General features: G+C 47.6%; 1 protein-coding gene across 7 annotated transcripts in view; it reads right to left on the reverse strand.

Moving 5' to 3' along the window:
* The window catches only part of LOC125751680 (pleckstrin homology domain-containing family A member 7-like), a 75,178-nt gene extending 57,237 nt beyond the window's left edge, over positions 1–17,941 (reverse strand). For 2 of the 7 annotated variants that reach the window (XM_049030829.1, XM_049030827.1), the window contains exons 1-3: positions 17,356–17,941; positions 17,165–17,241; positions 16,985–17,042 (exon numbers count right to left, since the gene is read on the reverse strand). In XM_049030829.1, coding sequence (XP_048886786.1) covers positions 16,985–17,042; positions 17,165–17,241; positions 17,356–17,438 — 218 coding nt within the window. In that variant the 5' untranslated portion in view covers positions 17,439–17,941. Of the gene's footprint in view, positions 1–716; positions 846–7,571; positions 7,793–16,984; positions 17,043–17,164; positions 17,242–17,355 lie in introns of those variants that run through there. The other 5 variants (XM_049030831.1, XM_049030828.1, XM_049030815.1 and 2 more) reach the window with 5 other exon arrangements.
* Positions 17,942–18,701: the final 760 nt, after the last annotated feature.

An 18,701-nucleotide genomic window follows, 5' to 3' on the forward strand; every position in this document is an offset into this window, starting at 1 on the left:
GCAAAAAGGAAAACATGTCAGCATTATTGGCCGAGAATGTTAGCAAATGCTAACCCTACCATGCATTAGCTAAGACAGAAGTTTCTGTTCACATCTAACAGTGATGATATATTATGTTAAAAAAATGCATATATTGCTTAAATTTCTAGTCAAGATCAATAACAAAATACTATACAATTTGATTATACATAAAGAGAATAACATAACTGTAGTACAGCTACACATGATACAAATGAGCTTTACTTATACACAAGACCCGACAGTTTCAAACCCTCTGGAAGTTATGGGAAGCATGAGGCAGGACAGAGACCTCGGTGCAGAGTCGTGGATGGACAAGCCTGTCTGATCCAGGGAGGACAGAGGTGTCCCTATCCTCCTCACACACACACACACACACACACGCACTCACACAGAGTTGGCATCTATAAGCAGTCCAACAACCTACGGCACCCCCTTGACAGACACCTCGACACCTGCAGCAGTAGCAGCCAGAATATTAGGCAGGACAGATGGCAGAGGGAAAAGCGGGAACTGGAGTCCAGAGCAGGAACCGGAGTGCAGAGCAGGAACACAATCCAAAGTACAATGAGGGATCCGGAGTGAAGACCTGCCTGGGTACAGACCGGTCCTCCGGGGTACAGACCTGCCTGGGTACAGACTAGACCTCCGGGGTACAGACCTGTCTGGGTACAGACCCATCCTCCGTGGGTACAGACCTGTCTGGTGCGAGGTAGAAAGGGTGTCCAGGGGCAGGGCCGTGTCCGGAACAGTCCTGGCTCCACATGCTGTCCTGGAAGGTTTTGATCCGCTCAGAAGCAGGGCTGGAGTTTCATTTAAAAAATACCTCCTCACTCCTCCCATGAAAGCACTGGTGGGGGGGCGGAGGGGCACTACATCAGCAGCAGCCCGCCCACCCGAAAAAACACGCATGTCCTGCCGCTAATCACCAGCCCACACAGGGGAGAGAGGACTCCCTTCAAGGGGGGTGCAGGCACAAACGGACACACTGGGGAGCATAAAGGAGGCATGCGGGGGAGCTGACCTCCTCCTCTCCAGGGTGGCCATCCTAGGTGTACTGTATCCATGGCTCCAGCGCCTCTCTACTCCTCCCTGCTTGTCCCTGCACCTCCCTGCTCCTCCGTGCTCCTTCCTGCTCCCTAGCCATCGTTTCTACTGAGGCTCCCAGTTTCAGCTCTGCCCCATCTTTGAAGTGGCTCAGCAAGGAGGGGGGGGAGAGAGAGAGAGAGAGAGAGAGACAGAGAGAGCAAGAGAGGAAAGCAAGAGAAAGACTGAGAAAAGGAAGACAGAGAGGGAGAAAGGCTGTCTGCTGCAAACACATTACTGCCACAGATCTTGCCCCCCCCCCATCTACAATGGCAGAACAGGTGAGACCCCTCCCAGAGGCAGGTCGGACTCCACTGACCCCTCCAATTTCTTTCCCACGCTCCATACTCACTCTGTAACGTTTCGGCACAGGGGGCCTGCTGCCTTATCACTGTATCCCACAGAGGCCCTGTGCATTTAGGATAAGGATTTAATTAGCATTGCATATTTATAGCGTGCAATAGAAGGCGGTATCACTACTGCGGTTATGGCCTTTCCAACATAATGTCTTGCTCAAATCTGCCAAAGGGAGCGATGTTAAGGGCCTGGGCTTCGGAAAACCAAAACAAGGGCAGGAGATGCCAAGTTGAGGGGATGAGAGGCTGCCGTTTTGACCCAATCATTCCACAGAGGCCTACGTTCACAAAGAGGGCTTGCTGGCAGAACCGCAGCCCACCACCAGGAGGTGCTAATATTCTCCTGGGAAGCTACCAAGAACATAACCAAGGCGGGGGGGGGGGGATGCCCATCTGCCTTCAATAGACCTCGGTTTTGTGTCTGGAGCTGAAATTATATGCCTTGAACTTGATGTCTGACTGGGCAGACCTCAGCAAACCCAAAACCCATCTCAAAAGGCCAGTCAAAGCCCACCCTCCGTGCTCCCATCCCCATGTCACATGGATCAGTTCAGCAGCACTCCCCTCCCCACCCCTCCCCAACCGTGCCTCAACAGGCATGTGACAGAATCGTCTGGATGTGTAAGCACATCACATTACTAACCCTCTGCTGCGTGGGAGTGATGGGAAGGCACCCTGCTCTGAGATGCTTGGACACCTCTCTGGAGTCTGACCAGACATCGAAATAACACATCAGCCACTTTCCCTGCAGGACGCCCACTCTCCTTGCGGTATTTTGAGTTTTTTGAGCACACACACATCACATGACCTATACTATTATTTATTACCTTATGTTTTGTGTTTATTACCCAGTGACACCCATCTTCCATATTCATTTATGATCTCATTTTTCCTCATAACATTAACCTTCATGAAACAACACAAAGGACCTCATAAGCCTGCGGATTTGCACCCATGGCCAACCGAACTCCAAGCTGCCCGCCGTGATCTATTAAGGTGGTCTGCAAACCAACCAGCTAAGACCTCTCCATTACCCACACATTGGTGACCTCTTCCTGTGGATGGTGTGACATTTATAAACAAATGTACAACCGAACTCGAACCGAAGTTTTATAACGCAGAAAACAGCATCTTTAACCTCTTCAGCTGCAAAGTAATATATCTAATATAATTACAACCAAGTGGTGGATTGAGGTAAACAGATGACATTTGTAAATTGAAGGATCGCATTCATTGCTGCCTTCAAATCATAGACAGCTGGATTTTTGCAGTCTGCATTAAAAGCTGTCGTCCCTCTTACATGTAGAGTACAAGCAGTTAAAAACCTACATCATACAAAGACCTTTGATGAGATGCTCACTTTACTGTCATCTGTTAAGCTGCAGCTATGGCAAGAAAAATAACAAGAGCAAATCGTTTTGGCGAAAATAGACTAGTATGAGAACTAGTGTCAGACAGACATGCAGCCAGCAGACAGGCAGGCAGACAGACAGACAGGTAGACAGACAGACAGACACACATATAGATACAGCGTCTACCAGCCCCACTTAGAGCCACACATACAGTTCAGCATCCAAGCAGCTGCTAAAGCATGCATATGTTTGTGAGTAAGAAGCCTGAAATTCGCCATCTGCTGTACAACTGGTGAGATTTCTGTATCATTCAGTACCAAGTACATTACTGACCCCTACTGGCTGTCGCAGAAAAATATATAGTTTAATCAAGATTAATGATTCTTCAATAGCAACAAAGCAGAATACAGACTGTTTAAACGTGCCAGGATACTGCAACTGGAAAGCTGATGAAGGGCTAATTAATGATAAATTATAAAGCATGTCCTGATTCTTGTTCGTGAGGGAAAGCCCACAGAGGGCCTCTTACCTGCATCAGCACCCCTGCTAGGCCTCGTCGCTAAAGAAAATAGCAGCTTGCTTGTTTCTCTCTCAATGTCCTGGAGTGCCTTGCAGATCATTAATAAAAGACCCTGCACAGGAGGAGGGTGCAGGCAGGTTGTCAACCCCCCCTGGCCCAACCTCACATCTTCCAGGGATCTCTGCCATCCTACTGGCCACTGCGTCCCAATTCCCCGGCAGCCGTGGCTCAGCCACACTGCAGCACAGCACCGGCACTGCAGACAAGCAGCCGGCATGTGGCCCATTCAGGCTCCATGGGGGAATCGACAGTGTGTCCCACAGGCGCGCTGGAAGGCGGGGCTCCGGCCAGTCACAAGCACACAATCAGTGAACATCCACACACACACCACCAGATGTCACGCTGCGTGACCTCGTCAGCAACTATTGCTGTTTTTTCCTCCCTCCCCGCCAAGTGCCTAAGCAGCATAATGCAGGGGGCTGAAAGCACGCCCTTGAGAATTACAAGCAAGAGTCCTAACCTGCCGCTACCCATCTGGACAGCCTCAGAAGCTTCTTCCAGTGTGACTGACTGGCTGCCCTGGTGGCCCCAACATCTCTGCCTGTCTGTGTCCGCATCCCTCACTGACTGGGACACTCCGCCCGCCCGTCCGCATCCCTCACTGACTGGGACACTCCGCCCGCCCGTCCGCATCCCTCACTGACTGGGACACTCCGCCCGCCCGTCCGCATCCCTCATAGACTGGGACACTCCGCCCGCCCGTCCGCATCCCTCACTGACTGGGACACTCCGCCCGCCCGTCCGCATCCCTCACTGACTGGGACACTCCGCCCGCCCGTCCGCATCCCTCATAGACTGGGACACTCCGTCCGCCCGTCCGCATCCCTCATAGACTGGGACACTCCGTCCGCCCGTCCGCATCCCTCATAGACTGGGACACTCCGCCCGCCCGTCCGCATCCCTCACTGACTGGGACACTCCGTCCGCCCGTCCGCATCCCTCATAGACTGGGACACTCCGTCCGCCCGTCCGCATCCCTCATAGACTGGGACACTCCGTCCGCCCGTCCGCATCCCTCATAGACTGGGACACTCCGTCCGCCCGTCCGCATCCCTCACTGACTGGGACACTCCGCCCGCCCGTCCGCATCCCTCATAGACTGGGACACTCCGCCCGCCCGTCCGCATCCCTCACTGACTGGGACACTCCGCCCGCCCGTCCGCATCCCTCACTGACTGGGACACTCCGCCCGCCCGTCCGCATCCCTCATAGACTGGGACACTCCGTCCGCCCGTCCGCATCCCTCATAGACTGGGACACTCCGTCCGCCCGTCCGCATCCCTCATAGACTGGGACACTCCGTCCGCCCGTCCGCATCCCTCACTGACTGGGACACTCCGCCCGCCCGTCCGCATCCCTCACTGACTGGGACACTCCGCCCGCCCGTCCGCATCCCTCATTGACTGGGACACTCCGCCCGCCCGTCCGCATCCCTCATAGACTGGGACACTCCGTCCGCCCGTCCGCATCCCTCATAGACTGGGACACTCCGTCCGCCCGTCCGCATCCCTCATAGACTGGGACACTCCACCCGCCCGTCCGCATCCCTCACTGACTGGGACACTCCGTCCGCCCGTCCGCATCCCTCACTGACTGGGACACTCCGCCCGCCCGTCCGCATCCCTCATAGACTGGGACACTCCGTCCGCATCCCTCATAGACTGGGACACTCCGTCCGCCCGTCCGCATCCCTCATAGACTGGGACACTCCGTCCGCCCGTCCGCATCCCTCATAGACTGGGACACTCCGTCCGCCCGTCCGCATCCCTCACAGACTGGGACACTCCGCCCGCCCGTCCGCATCCCTCACTGACTGTGACACTCCGCCCGCCCGTCCGCATCCCTCACTGACTGGGACACTCCGCCCGCCCGTCCGCATCCCTCACTGACTGGGACACTCCGCCCGCCGGTCCGCATCCCTCATAGACTGGGACACTCCGTCCGCCCGTCCGCATCCCTCATAGACTGGGACACTCCGCCCGCCTGCCGGCATCCCTCACTGACTGGGACACTCCACCCGCCCGTCCGCATCCCTCATAGACTGGGACACTCCGCCCGCCCGTCCGCATCCCTCACTGACTGTGACACTCCGTCCGCCCGTCCGCATCCCTCACAGACTGGGACACTCCGCCCGCCCGTCCGCATCCCTCACTGACTGTGACACTCCGTCCGCCCGTCCGCATCCCTCATAGACTGGGACACTCCGCCCGCCCATCTGCATCCCTCACTGACTGGGACACTCCGCCCGCATCCCTCACTGACTGGGACACTCCGCCCGCCCGTCCGCATCCCTCACTGACTGGGACACTCCGTCCGCCCGTCCGCATCCCTCATAGACTGGGACACTCCGCCCGCCCGTCCGCATCCCTCATAGACTGGGACACTCCGCCCGCCCGTCCGCATCCCTCACTGACTGTGACACTCCGTCCGCCCGTCCGCATCCCTCACAGACTGGGACACTCCGCCCGCCCGTCCGCATCCCTCACTGACTGTGACACTCCGTCCGCCCGTCCGCATCCCTCATAGACTGGGACACTCCGCCCGCCCATCTGCATCCCTCACTGACTGGGACACTCTGCCCGCATCCCTCACTGACTGGGACACTCCGCCCGCCCGTCCGCATCCCTCACTGACTGGGACACTCCGTCCGCCCGTCCGCATCCCTCATAGACTGGGACACTCCGCCCGCCCGTCTGCATCCCTCACAGACCGGGCCACTTTGCCCACCTGTCCGCATTCCTCACAGACCAGACTTCTCCGCCCACCTAACTCACAGACTGGACCTCTCTGCATATTTGCCTCTCCACCTGCCCACTAGAATCACGGACCCAGCCTCCCCACCCACCCGCTAACTTCACGGACCCGATTTCTCCGCCCACCTGCTTATCTCACGGACCGCGCCTCTAAGCCCGTCCGGCTACCTCAGGAGCCCAGCATCACCGCCTGCCTGCCCACTTACTTCACAGACCCAGCCTCTCCACCCGCCCGCTTACCTCACAGCCCTGGCCTCTATTTTTCCTCCTCTTACCAAATGTATTCCACAAAACAGCATTTGCAATGCACCCAAATGCCGACTTCAGCCTCATCCAGAAGCTATTTTAAATGACTCACAGACAAATGGGATTGTGAGTAGCTCTGAAGTATAGCTGCAAATTTAATTATGATTCATTTCAATTTCAAACACAATAAAGTCCTTGCTTAATTTTGCCTACAGGGGAAATTAAATACAGATTTCTTAATGCATGCAAGAATTTGATTTTTGTAATGAATTTTAAAGCATTTGCATTTCATCCTTATAAAAAAATCCTCTGTAATTTGAATTCAATTATTCCAATAAAAAATCTGACTTTTGACATATAGTAATGTTGTAAAGTAATTTATAAGCAAATTCAATGAAAACTGAAATATAAACCAATACACTATTTCATAAATTCACAGAATATTGTTCCCATCGTCCTTTTTACTCTGGCTGTTCTGTACATTGTTCATAGTATAACAAAATCACTGAAGACTCAAATAAAACATTAGCTATATTTTTTATTAGTCAACTGAAATCAAGATATTCTACAAGAAAATCCAGAAACGACCAGAATCTCAATCAGAGAACAGGGGCCAGGTCAGTATGAACATGGAGAAATATCCAACGTCGAGTGCTGAGTTGCTGTTTACAGTGTGGAAAATGAACAGGCAAGTGAGCAGCCTGCTTTTTATTGACAAAACAGTGAGGACATGGCCGGGATGACCCAGCATGTCCATTTGCAAACCGATTTTCCTCAACAGTCCCATTCTGTCTTTGTGTCTATAACATTAGTGTGCTTCCCCTGTTTTATGAAACCAGGACAGAATTTATAGGGCATAAAACCCGAAGATTCAGTTCTATCCAAACTCTGTGGTACTTAACAGTGTCTGAAAGAGCTTGCAGCCAATATCATGTGCAGTTTTTCACAGGAAATAGATTTTTTATTTTCTTTCTCTGGCCATTTTTGGCATCAGGGACAGATGTTTCCCTCTGAGGTCTCTGAGAAGGTGACATACGAGATGATTATCAGCATTACATGGTCTGAAGTTTCTACACCTCATCTCTCCATCAGGGTCAAACCTAATAGCTCCCCAGCCGAGTCTACCAGCAGATAAGGAGACCAGCATACATTTACACAGCACCTGCTACTAAAATCTTACCTGGGGACCCCTTCGGTGGGGCCGCCGTCATCCTTCGCAGTGGTCTGCTGGGATGTAGGAGATTTCTGTTCAGGACATGGGTTTGGTTGCCCCCCACGTCCCGTAGAAAGACAGCCACAGCAGGTACCCATTCTGGAAGCAGCATCACCATTGCCTTTCTGCACAGGTTGGATCTTCTGCAGCCCCGTTTCTGCAGACTGCACCATGGCATAGACCAGGCGCCTTATTACGTGCCCGTCTCATGTTTATAAACTCGCAGTGGGCAGCGGAGAGTCTGATGGAATGCCTACTATGTCCCACTGGGAGACATAGCCACCCACTGTGTAGGTTTCTCAATTCCTGCTTTGTGTCTTTTACTCCATTTATTATACTGTCATAACCCCCCATCCCATCGCTGAAGCCTCACCCCACCACACCCCACCCCACCCCCCAATCAATCCAGCGATACACTTCAACAGGCACCATGTAACATACTTATGGGAAGGGCTACATTTCCGAAAGTTGCCAGGCACTGAAAATCTGTGTAACCCTCCTTATTTAATTCTAGGGAAGGAAAATTGACAGCAGATGTCGCTGCGTAAATGTGACAGGACGTCTGAGGCCCTGCAGGGAAGGGAGCCCAGGGTGTGAAACGGCTGAACGGAGCTGGACTGTGCCCATCCACTGCCCAGAAGCAGGTAACCTGCTCGCTTGTCTGGGGGCTACAAGAACAAGAAATCGGTCCCTGCTGACAGCCTACATGACACGTAAAACACAGAAGAGTCAGTCTCCTTAATCAGGGCTTGCCAACCCCAGCCAGTATTCCACTGGGTAATGGAATGCTGGGGATTCGGGGGAGGAGTTAATTTCCAAAAATACACTATATATGTGCAAGTCACGCCATTTATTCATGACCTATGGAGTTTGTGCATTCTGATCCATCCATCCATCCATTTTCCAAACCACTTATCCTACTGGGTCGCGGGGGCATTCTGATCACGTGTGGAAAAAAAATGGAAAGAACCAAAATCTGACCCAATGATTAATCCACCCAATGGATTTTACCACCAGAACCACACCCACCCCCCCACCAGGTTTTGCATAATGCAGCCCTGTTTAATAACCAATAGTTAACATCCAAATATGCAAGAAGAGTCTAGGAGAACAGCACACAAGCGCAATTTCAGACAAGTGAATCATGGCATTATTAATTCTTCGTATGTTACCTGATGCTCCATGTGCACATTCAGAGCACAGCTAATGCTAAATGCTGGAATGCAAAGGATCCGACAGCTTACAGTGGCTCATTTTCCACTATTTGTTGTTTATCATCCCCACAACACACCTCACGCATTTGGCAACACATCATACCAAAAGCACGATTCTTTCCACTCATTTGGACTCAGTGATATTTCCAACATCACTGAAAGGAGTTAAGTATCTAGAACCATCACTAATGTCTTTGAACGGCACTTAAACATGACCAGTGAGCATTAACAGGTGACTCATAGGCACCTGTGCCATGGTTTGTGGTGGGAAAAAGAGGCAAAGGTGTGGTGGCTGGATCCTTCAGTAGGAGGCAAACATTAGAGATTTTGTTCCAATTACCAGGCTAAGCACTGACTATGTAGAATGAGGCTAGCTTGATGTCTTCCATCAGCTTGTCCGGCTTGAAGGAGGAGCTGGCTGTCCACACAGAGCAAACTTCTCTCTTTTTCCATCTCACTCACTCACTCATCTCAGGACGAGGTGCGACATGCCAGACATTTCTGCCAAAAATAACTGAAGACCATTATCTGAGGGCTTCAGTGTGGCTGATCCTCAGCTTCCTTAATGGGGAGAGATAAGGTATGTGTGCCTGCCCCCGGACACATTATCCCACATAACCAGCATCTGAGAGACACCGAAACTCTCAAGGATCCATTTGAAATGTGCTCACACCAGCAGAACTGCTGCAAGTGAGAGCAGGAGGGTGCAGGGAAGCATAAAAGTGTGCTTAAAAGAGTGACATCCCCATTACTCTGCTCGTCCCTGCATTCCACATACACCTTTAATGACACACAATCCCCATCAGCTCCATCGTCTTGTAAATAATGCAGAGGCTCTGTGTGCTGCTTCCATCAAACTACTTCAATCATTCCATTAGCAATTCTTTAATTGGTTAGATGAGACTTATGGGGCCAGATTAAAACCACATAGAGTATGAATGTTAACTGCACCCTGCTTTTTTGAAGGACACCATATCTGGCTTACTCTAAGTTATCTGCTGGAGTGTTTACAGTGGCTCCAGATATACGTTACAAACTGTTTCTCCCAAAACGAAGTACAAACAAACCCAGTTAGAGAAAGAAAAACAGTACAAGAGCGACGGCCTCTGAACAGATGGATATACCACAGCTGCTGTTATTGTTCACAGGGAAATGAGGCTCACAATGTGCCCCTTTGGCAGCAGTAAGAGGCATAGTTTGAGTCATGGTTTTAAGGTCGAGCTTAATTCTTTAGCTCCAGCCAAAGGCATGAACAAAAGCTTGAGTAACAAAAGACACTAAAGGACAATCATTTAAAACATGCAGCCAGTCTCTAAAACACTTCAGTCAGAAAACTCCAACATTTTTTTTTTTTCATGGCCAGTGAATACACCACACCTAAATGAACTGCTGGGGACTGATCGGTTTGGTGAAACATTAGGTTAAACTCATCAACATGAAGAGCTATATCCAATGAAAGAGCACATCCAAAAGGTCAAAGGTCATCAGAGGGCCATTCCTTAAGAGATCACCTAGAGACCTGCACTAATCTCACCGCTCTCCGAACGCTTATGGTTGTTACAGCAGACATGCGTAAAGGCAGGTGGCGAAAGGAAGCAGCGCCTCATTAGCGCAGCGTGGAGACGGCCTGCAAAGGGGCTCGCTGCCTGATCTGCATGTAAAGCACTCTGCTACCCAATGCGCTTGGCTAATTAGCTCGCACCGCCACAAACCAATCATAGATCGAGGGGAACAGGTCGGGTCGCGAAACAAAGTGTAATAGACGATTAGGTTCTGTGCATTAATTGCGTTGCAGCAGGAAGAGCCTTTGGTATCAAAGCAATGGTGACAGGGCACCACATAGAATCAATTTAAAGCATTTTGTGTGTTCATTGTTTTCTCATCCCATTTCACGGTAATGACAGCCCACTGCTCTCTGTGTGGTAGTTTCGTTAGAAAACAAGAATATAGTTATTTTATGATTTACACTTCATGGGAATACTCTCATCTTATCCTATGTTAAGCTCCATAAGAGAGGATGCATTTGATTATTTTTCCATTTCATCATTAATCTTTAAGAGTAACTTACAAAGAAGGAACTAAGGAATTCTGCATAGTTTCTGTGTAGATTTTAATATCCTGGCCGAAGCAGCAACCAAACTAAAATATAGTCTAAGACCTAATTAGATTGCTTTTGTGCAAGACTGAAAAAAACAAAAATAAATGCCAGCTTCTGAAACAAGGCAAGAACCAGACTGCGATAAATGTAAATGGATGCGATTTTTGTGCGCTGGAGGCATTCGAACAATCAGCTCATTGTGCCTGGTCTGCGCACGTCCAGCGATCTGCTGCACGAGCAACAGCCGGTTGCCACGGCAGCAACATGTGGACTTGGACCCGGCCAGGCCTGCTTCAATATACTCAGGCAACTGTGTGACGGCTAAAAACAAAAGAGGACCCCACCAGTCTGTCCATTACAGACGGAGATCAGGCACACTGTACGCACAAGTTTTTAAAGCTCATTTTTATACACTTTAATGCAAGCATACATTGCTTATATATTTTATATAGCTTTTTATTTGGCAGCTGGGTTGGATTTCAAAGCATCACGTTTCACAGCATCCCATGGTCAGTGTTAGGATCCCCCCCGGGTGTAAACTTGCCCTGGAGGCAATGTCACCATAAGCCATGTCAGGCTGCCATAAACCAAAAATAAGCTGCATCAGATGGCAGAGTCCCCCCCCCCCCTAGCTGTCCAGGAGCTGACAGGTGAGGGGAGCAGTAGCTGGAGCAGCCACAACTGTATGACCTCAGGAAGAGAGCCTGAAAGGGAACCGCAAGGTCTACCCACAGCAAAATAAACACTCACCAAGTAACCAAAACTCATTGAACACAGACAAACATTTGTAGCAACCACACACACCAAACAGATGGAGAGGCCTCTTGCCCGCACTCTTCGCTCCTCTCCACCCAATAACCTAAAGAGTTATTTAAAAAGGGCCATTTGAGTTTGAATGATTAGGCTACTTGTAGACCCCTGAGTGACTAAATAAACTGGAACATAACTTAATTGGTCTGGGTTGGGGGCCCGATATGATATACTTTCATGGGGCTCAAAATTTCTAGTGGCAGCCCTAACTACAGGCCAGCATGAAAAATGTGTGGCTCTGCTGGTTAGAACTGTGTCTGTAATCAGAAGGTTGAGGAGTCAAATCCTTGGCTTGACCAGTCAGTCCTTAAGCAAGGCCCTTAACCCCAATTGCTACAGAGACTGGTTGACCCTGCTCCCTGCTCTTGACTTGTAGGTCGCTTTGGGCAATTAACTGCTGATAATAATGTTAAGTGCTTGTAAAAAGGACATACCCCATAGGTTAATATTGCTCCCAAGTTATACAAACATCATTCATGACACTGTAGAAACACCAGCAGAACTACAAAGGCCTATACTGTGACAACAGCTAGCTGTGCCGAATTCCCTCAGTACTGTGAGCTGACGAGGAGCTGCAGTCAATCCTATTGTCTTATCTGCAGCACTCCATTACATCCTGCACCCAAGGGCACCTTACGCAGCTGCCTATGCTCTTCTGGAGCCACTCGGAGAGGCGCCCCAACCTCACTGTGGCTGCCCAGGGCGCAAGGCCTTCTGGGAGTCAGCCCCCTATCCCCCACCTTGATAGCCACTGCTGTCAACCATGACACCTTTTATAACTCTCACCTGAAGACTGCATTACCTATAGCAGGTATCAGTCATATTTACATCTCCAGCTCTAGAGCAGTTACAAAGTCCCAGGCCATTAACGTAATACTACAGTGCAGGCTGATTTACCTCCTCGCTTCATAGCTATCACATGGACCACATTCTAGCAGAGAAAACCATTTCACTCAGAGAAACAAATCTACTCCAGCAATAACGTACAAGCAATCAATCATATTAATCACAACAGGTAAAGGAGACACATGGTAGATATTAGCATTATTCTACTATGCATGGATATTTCCAAAAAAATACTGTAAAAAAAAAAAAATAAAAAAAATCACCCCAAAACCAAATTAACAGTCTAAAAGAACAGCCTGCCTACAACGTGACTTTTCCCAAAAAGTCTTCTTTATATAATTATAAGAAAACAAAGTCATTCATCAGAGTTCAGGATCAAACAAAAAGCCCTAAGTCACCAATAGCAACAAATAAGCAGTTTATTTTACGGCCCTGACATTCAGACCTTCTATATATCTCCAGGCAGCACTGAAGTCCCCAGAAAGCCAGTGAGCAGAGTACAATAAAGTCCTTCATGTAAGCAACTATAAACGTGTCACTGGGAAGCAATTCTAAAATCATTTATATTGACCTTTAAACTGTATGCAACAATGACCTGTTCATTCCTTGGGTGGTCACATGACCGACGCAGAGAGGTGCCAAGCACTGTCAGGCTGACGGACCTCCATGCCGCAGTGCTTCAAAATGGCAGTCAGGTAGTGCAGCACTGACAGCACCTGCAATACACACACTACGCTGGGGGAAAACACTCAAAGACCAGCCATCATTTATTGATCTCGATTTTTGTCCAAGACCTGTGATCAAGAAATTAGTCAGCAGAATTCTATGCATTATTTAGATAATAATTAATAAATCAGCTTATTAATTCTCCCCGACCCTGCACCGGTTTTAGAATTTAATTAGCATACTAAGTGGGAAAAATATAGTTGGCAGTCAGTTCAAATGATGGATTATAATTAATGAATAACATTTGGTCAGTGACCACCTCTAGCTGCACACTAAATAACAAGAAGTTTGTTACACAAAATATACAATTATTGAATTTCACTCTATTGATCCATAACTGCTGATTCAAGGAATCACAGGGCACCCTAAACAGGATGCTGGGGAATCACAGGGCATTGGGGGGGGGGGGGGATACTGAGGCATGCTGCACCCCGATGCATTAGAAACAGTAATAGAGCAAAAGACTGAGTTGATACAGTTAGGTCCATATATATTTGGACACTGACACAAGTTGTACTATTTTACCTGTTTACTGAAATATATTCCAACTGAAGCTATACAATGGGCATGGACATAAAGTGCAGACTCTCAGATTTCGTTTTAGGGTATTGACATTCAAATTGGATGAAGGGTTTAGGAATTTCAGCTTATTAACATGTATAATTGGACAATTCACTTAAAAGCTATTTCATGGACAGGTGTGGGCAATTCCTTCGTTCTTTCACTATCAATTAAGCAGATAAAAGGCCTGGAGTTGATTTGAGGTGTCTTGTTTGCATTTGGAAGACTGAGGTGTGAACATATAACATGCGGTCAAAGGAACTCAGTATGCAGGTAAAACAGGCCATCCTAAGGCTGCGAAAACAGAAACGACAATTCAAGAAATTGCCACAACACTAGGAGTGGCAAAATCCACAGTTTGGTACATCCTGAGAAACAAAGAAAGCATTGGTGAACTCAGCAACGTAAAAAGGTCTGGACATCCACGGACAACAATGGTAGTGGATGATTGCAGATTCATTTCCATGATGAAGAGAAACCCCTTCATAACAGCCAACCAAGTGAACAACACTCTGCAGGAGGTAGGCGAGTCAATATCCAAGTTTACCATAAAGAGAAGACTGCATGAAAGCAAATACAGAGGGTTCACTGCAGGATGCAAGCCACTCATAAGCCTTAAGAATAGAAAGGCTACATTGGATTTTGCAAAAAAACATCTAAAACCAGCACAGCTCTGGATCAGCATTCTTTGGACAGATGAAACGAAGATCAACCTGTATCAGAATGATGGAAAGAAAAAAGTATGGAGAAGGGCTGGAACGGCTTAGGATCCAAAGAACACCACATCATCTGTAAAACATGGTGGAGGCAGTGTGATGGCTTGGGCGTGCATGGCTGCCAGTGGCACTGGGTCTTTAGTGTTTCTTGATGATGTCACACAGGATGGAAGCAGCCAAATGAATGCTGAGGTGTTCAGAGACATCATGTCTGCTCAAATGCAGCCAAATTGATTGGGCGGAGTTTCACAATACAGATGGACAATGACTCAAAACACACAGCAAAAGCAACCCAGAACTTTATTAAAGCAAAGAAGTGGAATATTCTCAAATGGCCAAGTCAGTCACCTGATCTCAACCCCACTGACCATGCATTTCACTTGCTAAAGACTAAACTACAGACAGAAAGACCCTCAAAGAAACAGCAACTGAAAGCTGCTGCAGTAAAGGCCGGGCAGAGAATTAAAAGGGAGAAAACCCAGCATCTGCTCATGTCCAAGACTTCAGGCAGTTACTGCCTGCAAAGGGTTTTCAACTAAGTATTAGAATTGACCATTTTATTTGCAGTTATACTGTATTAATTTGTCCAATTACTTATGAGCCACTGAAAGGAGGGGACTGTGTAGAAAAATGACTTTAGTTCCACACATTTTTACGCAATGTTTTTGTTCTACCCACTGAATTAAAGCTGAACGTCTGCATTTCAACTGCATTTGACTTGTTTAAAACTTTATTGTGTTAATGTACAGAACTCAAAAACTGAAAACTTTGTCTCTATATAAATATTTATGGTCCTGACTCTATATTAGATTACATATGGAATATTAGACAGATATAATTAATTGATCCAAAGCTGGAAATCCACTAAAACTCTGCATTGCCCCCTAGTGGGTCAGATAGGGCCACAGTAAAGCATCCTTCACTGCTCCAGGACAATGGAGAACCAGAAACCTTATACTATACACCACATCTTAATTCTGCCTAGTCCGTCTGTCTGACAGACAGATGCATGTGGTACACTTCACATATGAGGGTGAATTAAGCCCCTCCCCCGATATTTGATGGCATTCAGCATCCATGCAGGCCAAATGTTTTCAAGCAAAAAAAAGTCCCTTTTCTACCACAACTGGCTACTAGACTGGAACTTCCATCCATAAAATTCTACAGAATGGTTTACTTTCCTACAAACAACCTCAGAAAAACAATAAAATTGATATCCTCTGCAATAAATTTATATTTTACGTGCGCTTTGATGTTCTCCATGGAAACATACATAGAGAGCAACATACTTACAGTAGCCACAAAAGAGAACGTAGAGTATGTATAGTGTCTAAAGTTCATTCCCTGTGTACCTTGGGCAAGAGTAACAGAATCAAAAACTGCCGACATAAGACAGGCCACAACAATGCTCACTGGGTGGAAAACTAGGAACAAAATTTCTCTACTATCTTACTAAAAACAGGAATTCTACAGAAGGTAGTTTTTGGGAGTAATGTTTACATACTGAAGACACTATATGACACCCAGTTCTTATCATAGAATCAACAACTTAAATAGCACAGAGTTGTTGGCTAAAAAACTTTCACATATAATTTGAATCTAGTATGTTGCATGTCCTTGGGTTATGCAGTGACGTACGGCCTTTTCACAGAACTGTTAGGAGTAAATGAGAAAACACAGGGAACTGGAGCGCCGCCCAGCAAAAGGCAGACACAGAAAGCAATTTAAGGTCACATGTTTACCTCCTCTCGATCTTTGCACTGTGCGAGTAGATGTGGGCACTCACGTGAACACGGAAACGTCACGATAGCAGAGGCACAAACACACGGCCAGGTTGCATTTCAGGACACAACCCTCTACATTTGCGTGGCTGGTAAATGATTCAAGAGGGGGGCACAGCCACTTGGCTGGGGGGGCGGGGGGATTATCTGGTAATACTCAAAACCACTTTCTCTTTTTGGCCGTGACACATTAACTGACTAGGCAGCTTTGCCAAAGAATTCAGACGAACCTCAGTATGCACAGCCAAAGCCCCATGCCATTACCCCTGTCCTTGCTTTGAAGGAAGAAAACTGGAATTTCTTATTGAATAGGACTTGGACACAGATACACAGAAAACTTTAATAGACCTACATAAATAATAATAATAAAAAAAAAAACAAAGATCATTTTACAATTGGTATCCAGTGTAAACTCTGATCCATTTAAACAGAACTTGCCTAAGAAATGGTCACTGCTTTTTTTCTGATGAACACAGGATAACTGCAACAAATGCTGAAGTTCGCCTCTGGACCAATATATCGGCGTTACATTTAACTTTATAAGACATAAATGAAAAATGCAGCGCGGTCATTAGATTAACCTAATTCATTCACAATGCACAGTCGTCGAAAAAGACATACTACTTACTCTATAAAGTAGCTGGCTCCTTCTTCTGTAAAACCTTCTTCCCAGCCCCGTGGTAAGTCTACAGGGGAAAACAACCCGTGAGATCTTGCTATTAATGCACGAAACCTTGTCTGGACACTTACTTCGATCATGCACATGGTAGTGTCGCAATCGACCGCCTAATGATTTTTTTACCAGTACCTGAGCGGATCATATGCCCAGAGTTGACAGGTTCACTAGTGCGAGGATGGAGCCAAGTAGTGGTGCGAGTTTCGTCACTGCAAGGAAAACAAAACACCTGTTACTAAGAAAAAACGCAAACACTGTCTACTAATGCAAATTACTTGGAAGTGAGTAAGTTGGAAAAGCTTAGCAGCAAAGTGGATGCTGACCTGATGAAAAACACTCTTCCATCTCTGCAGACTCCGTAGGACCAGTGATCAGGTAGGGTGTCCCGGCCGATCGGTGCCGCCATGATCCCGGTCTGGAGCGCTACTTCATCCTCCGCTCCCTGGAGTCTCCAGGGAACCGGGCAGGATCCAGCAGTGAGAGCAAGGGCGACGCACCAATTAAAGGGGAAGGGCCAAGTGGGAAAAGGTGCGTTCTGTCTTTCCTTGTCCTCTTCTTTGCCGACCAAAAATGGAACACAACTTCCAAAGATGTCAGCTTCCTTGGATGCAGTTCGGAGAACTATATACAAAACATACTAGGATTCGACTTAATTGCGAGAATAGTTTAATACTGTTAAACTTTCGCAAACCTTAAGCTAAGATCGGCATTCCTTGCTACCGGCTTTTTTAATATTCCATGCAACAATCCAAAAGCCTTTCTACCTATTTCAAGGGCAATGCACATAATGCAGATAGAGATTTATATGTACTGAAGTCGTTCGCAGGTCCTTCAAATATTTAGTTGACCGGTGTCAGATATTTAAAAATCATCGTATTCGGCAATTTCCTCTCCCTGAAACAGAATACGTAGAGCCGAGGATTAAAAAGCATGGAGATGTGATGAGCTCGCACATTTCCCAGCGTCCCGGACACCACAGAAGACGCTGTAAACGCATCGCTGTGAAACCGCAAGTATCAAACCTTGAATTCTTTAGACGTGACCACATCTCGCAATACTTAGTCTATACTAAAACTAAACGAGTGCCACGTTAAAACATTAAGGACGTCAAAACTGAGATGAACTGGAATAAATCTAAATAGCTATGCCCCTGGATAACCTACCTGGGTAACTGGTTACTACAGGCTTGTCTGATGCCTGCAGGTTGCTGTCTGACAGCGGCAAGAGAAACGATTTGTCATCAGCTCGTCTTTTTATTGCTGCATTATTTCCTGCAGCAATGCTGATCTACATTAGAGAAATATATGCAGTGATTTTAAGCTAAATGACTCTTGTGTGTACGAGGGTTTGCTAAGTGAGCTTAATTACCCCAGCCTTTGTTAGCCAATCGCCACCTCCAGTCAGGATGTTAAACTTACGTCTTCCTGCAGTACAGACTCCGTCCCGTATCCCGTTCGTGGACGCGGTATAACAGCAGTATCATCAATAGACCCGCAATAGCCGAAGAACAAGGGACGCTTTTCATCCAGTGAACGTGGTCTTTTTGGATGAATTTTTAATGTAACTTAAGCGAAGTATTGGTGACTGTCTGTGAAGCTGGAGATACAAAATGCACGAACTCTGTGGTATATTGCAACAAACGAATAATTTAAATAATAAGAATGTTGAC

Source organism: Brienomyrus brachyistius, chromosome 11 (assembly GCF_023856365.1).
Source record: "Brienomyrus brachyistius isolate T26 chromosome 11, BBRACH_0.4, whole genome shotgun sequence".
Classification (NCBI taxonomy): domain Eukaryota; kingdom Metazoa; phylum Chordata; class Actinopteri; order Osteoglossiformes; family Mormyridae; genus Brienomyrus; species Brienomyrus brachyistius.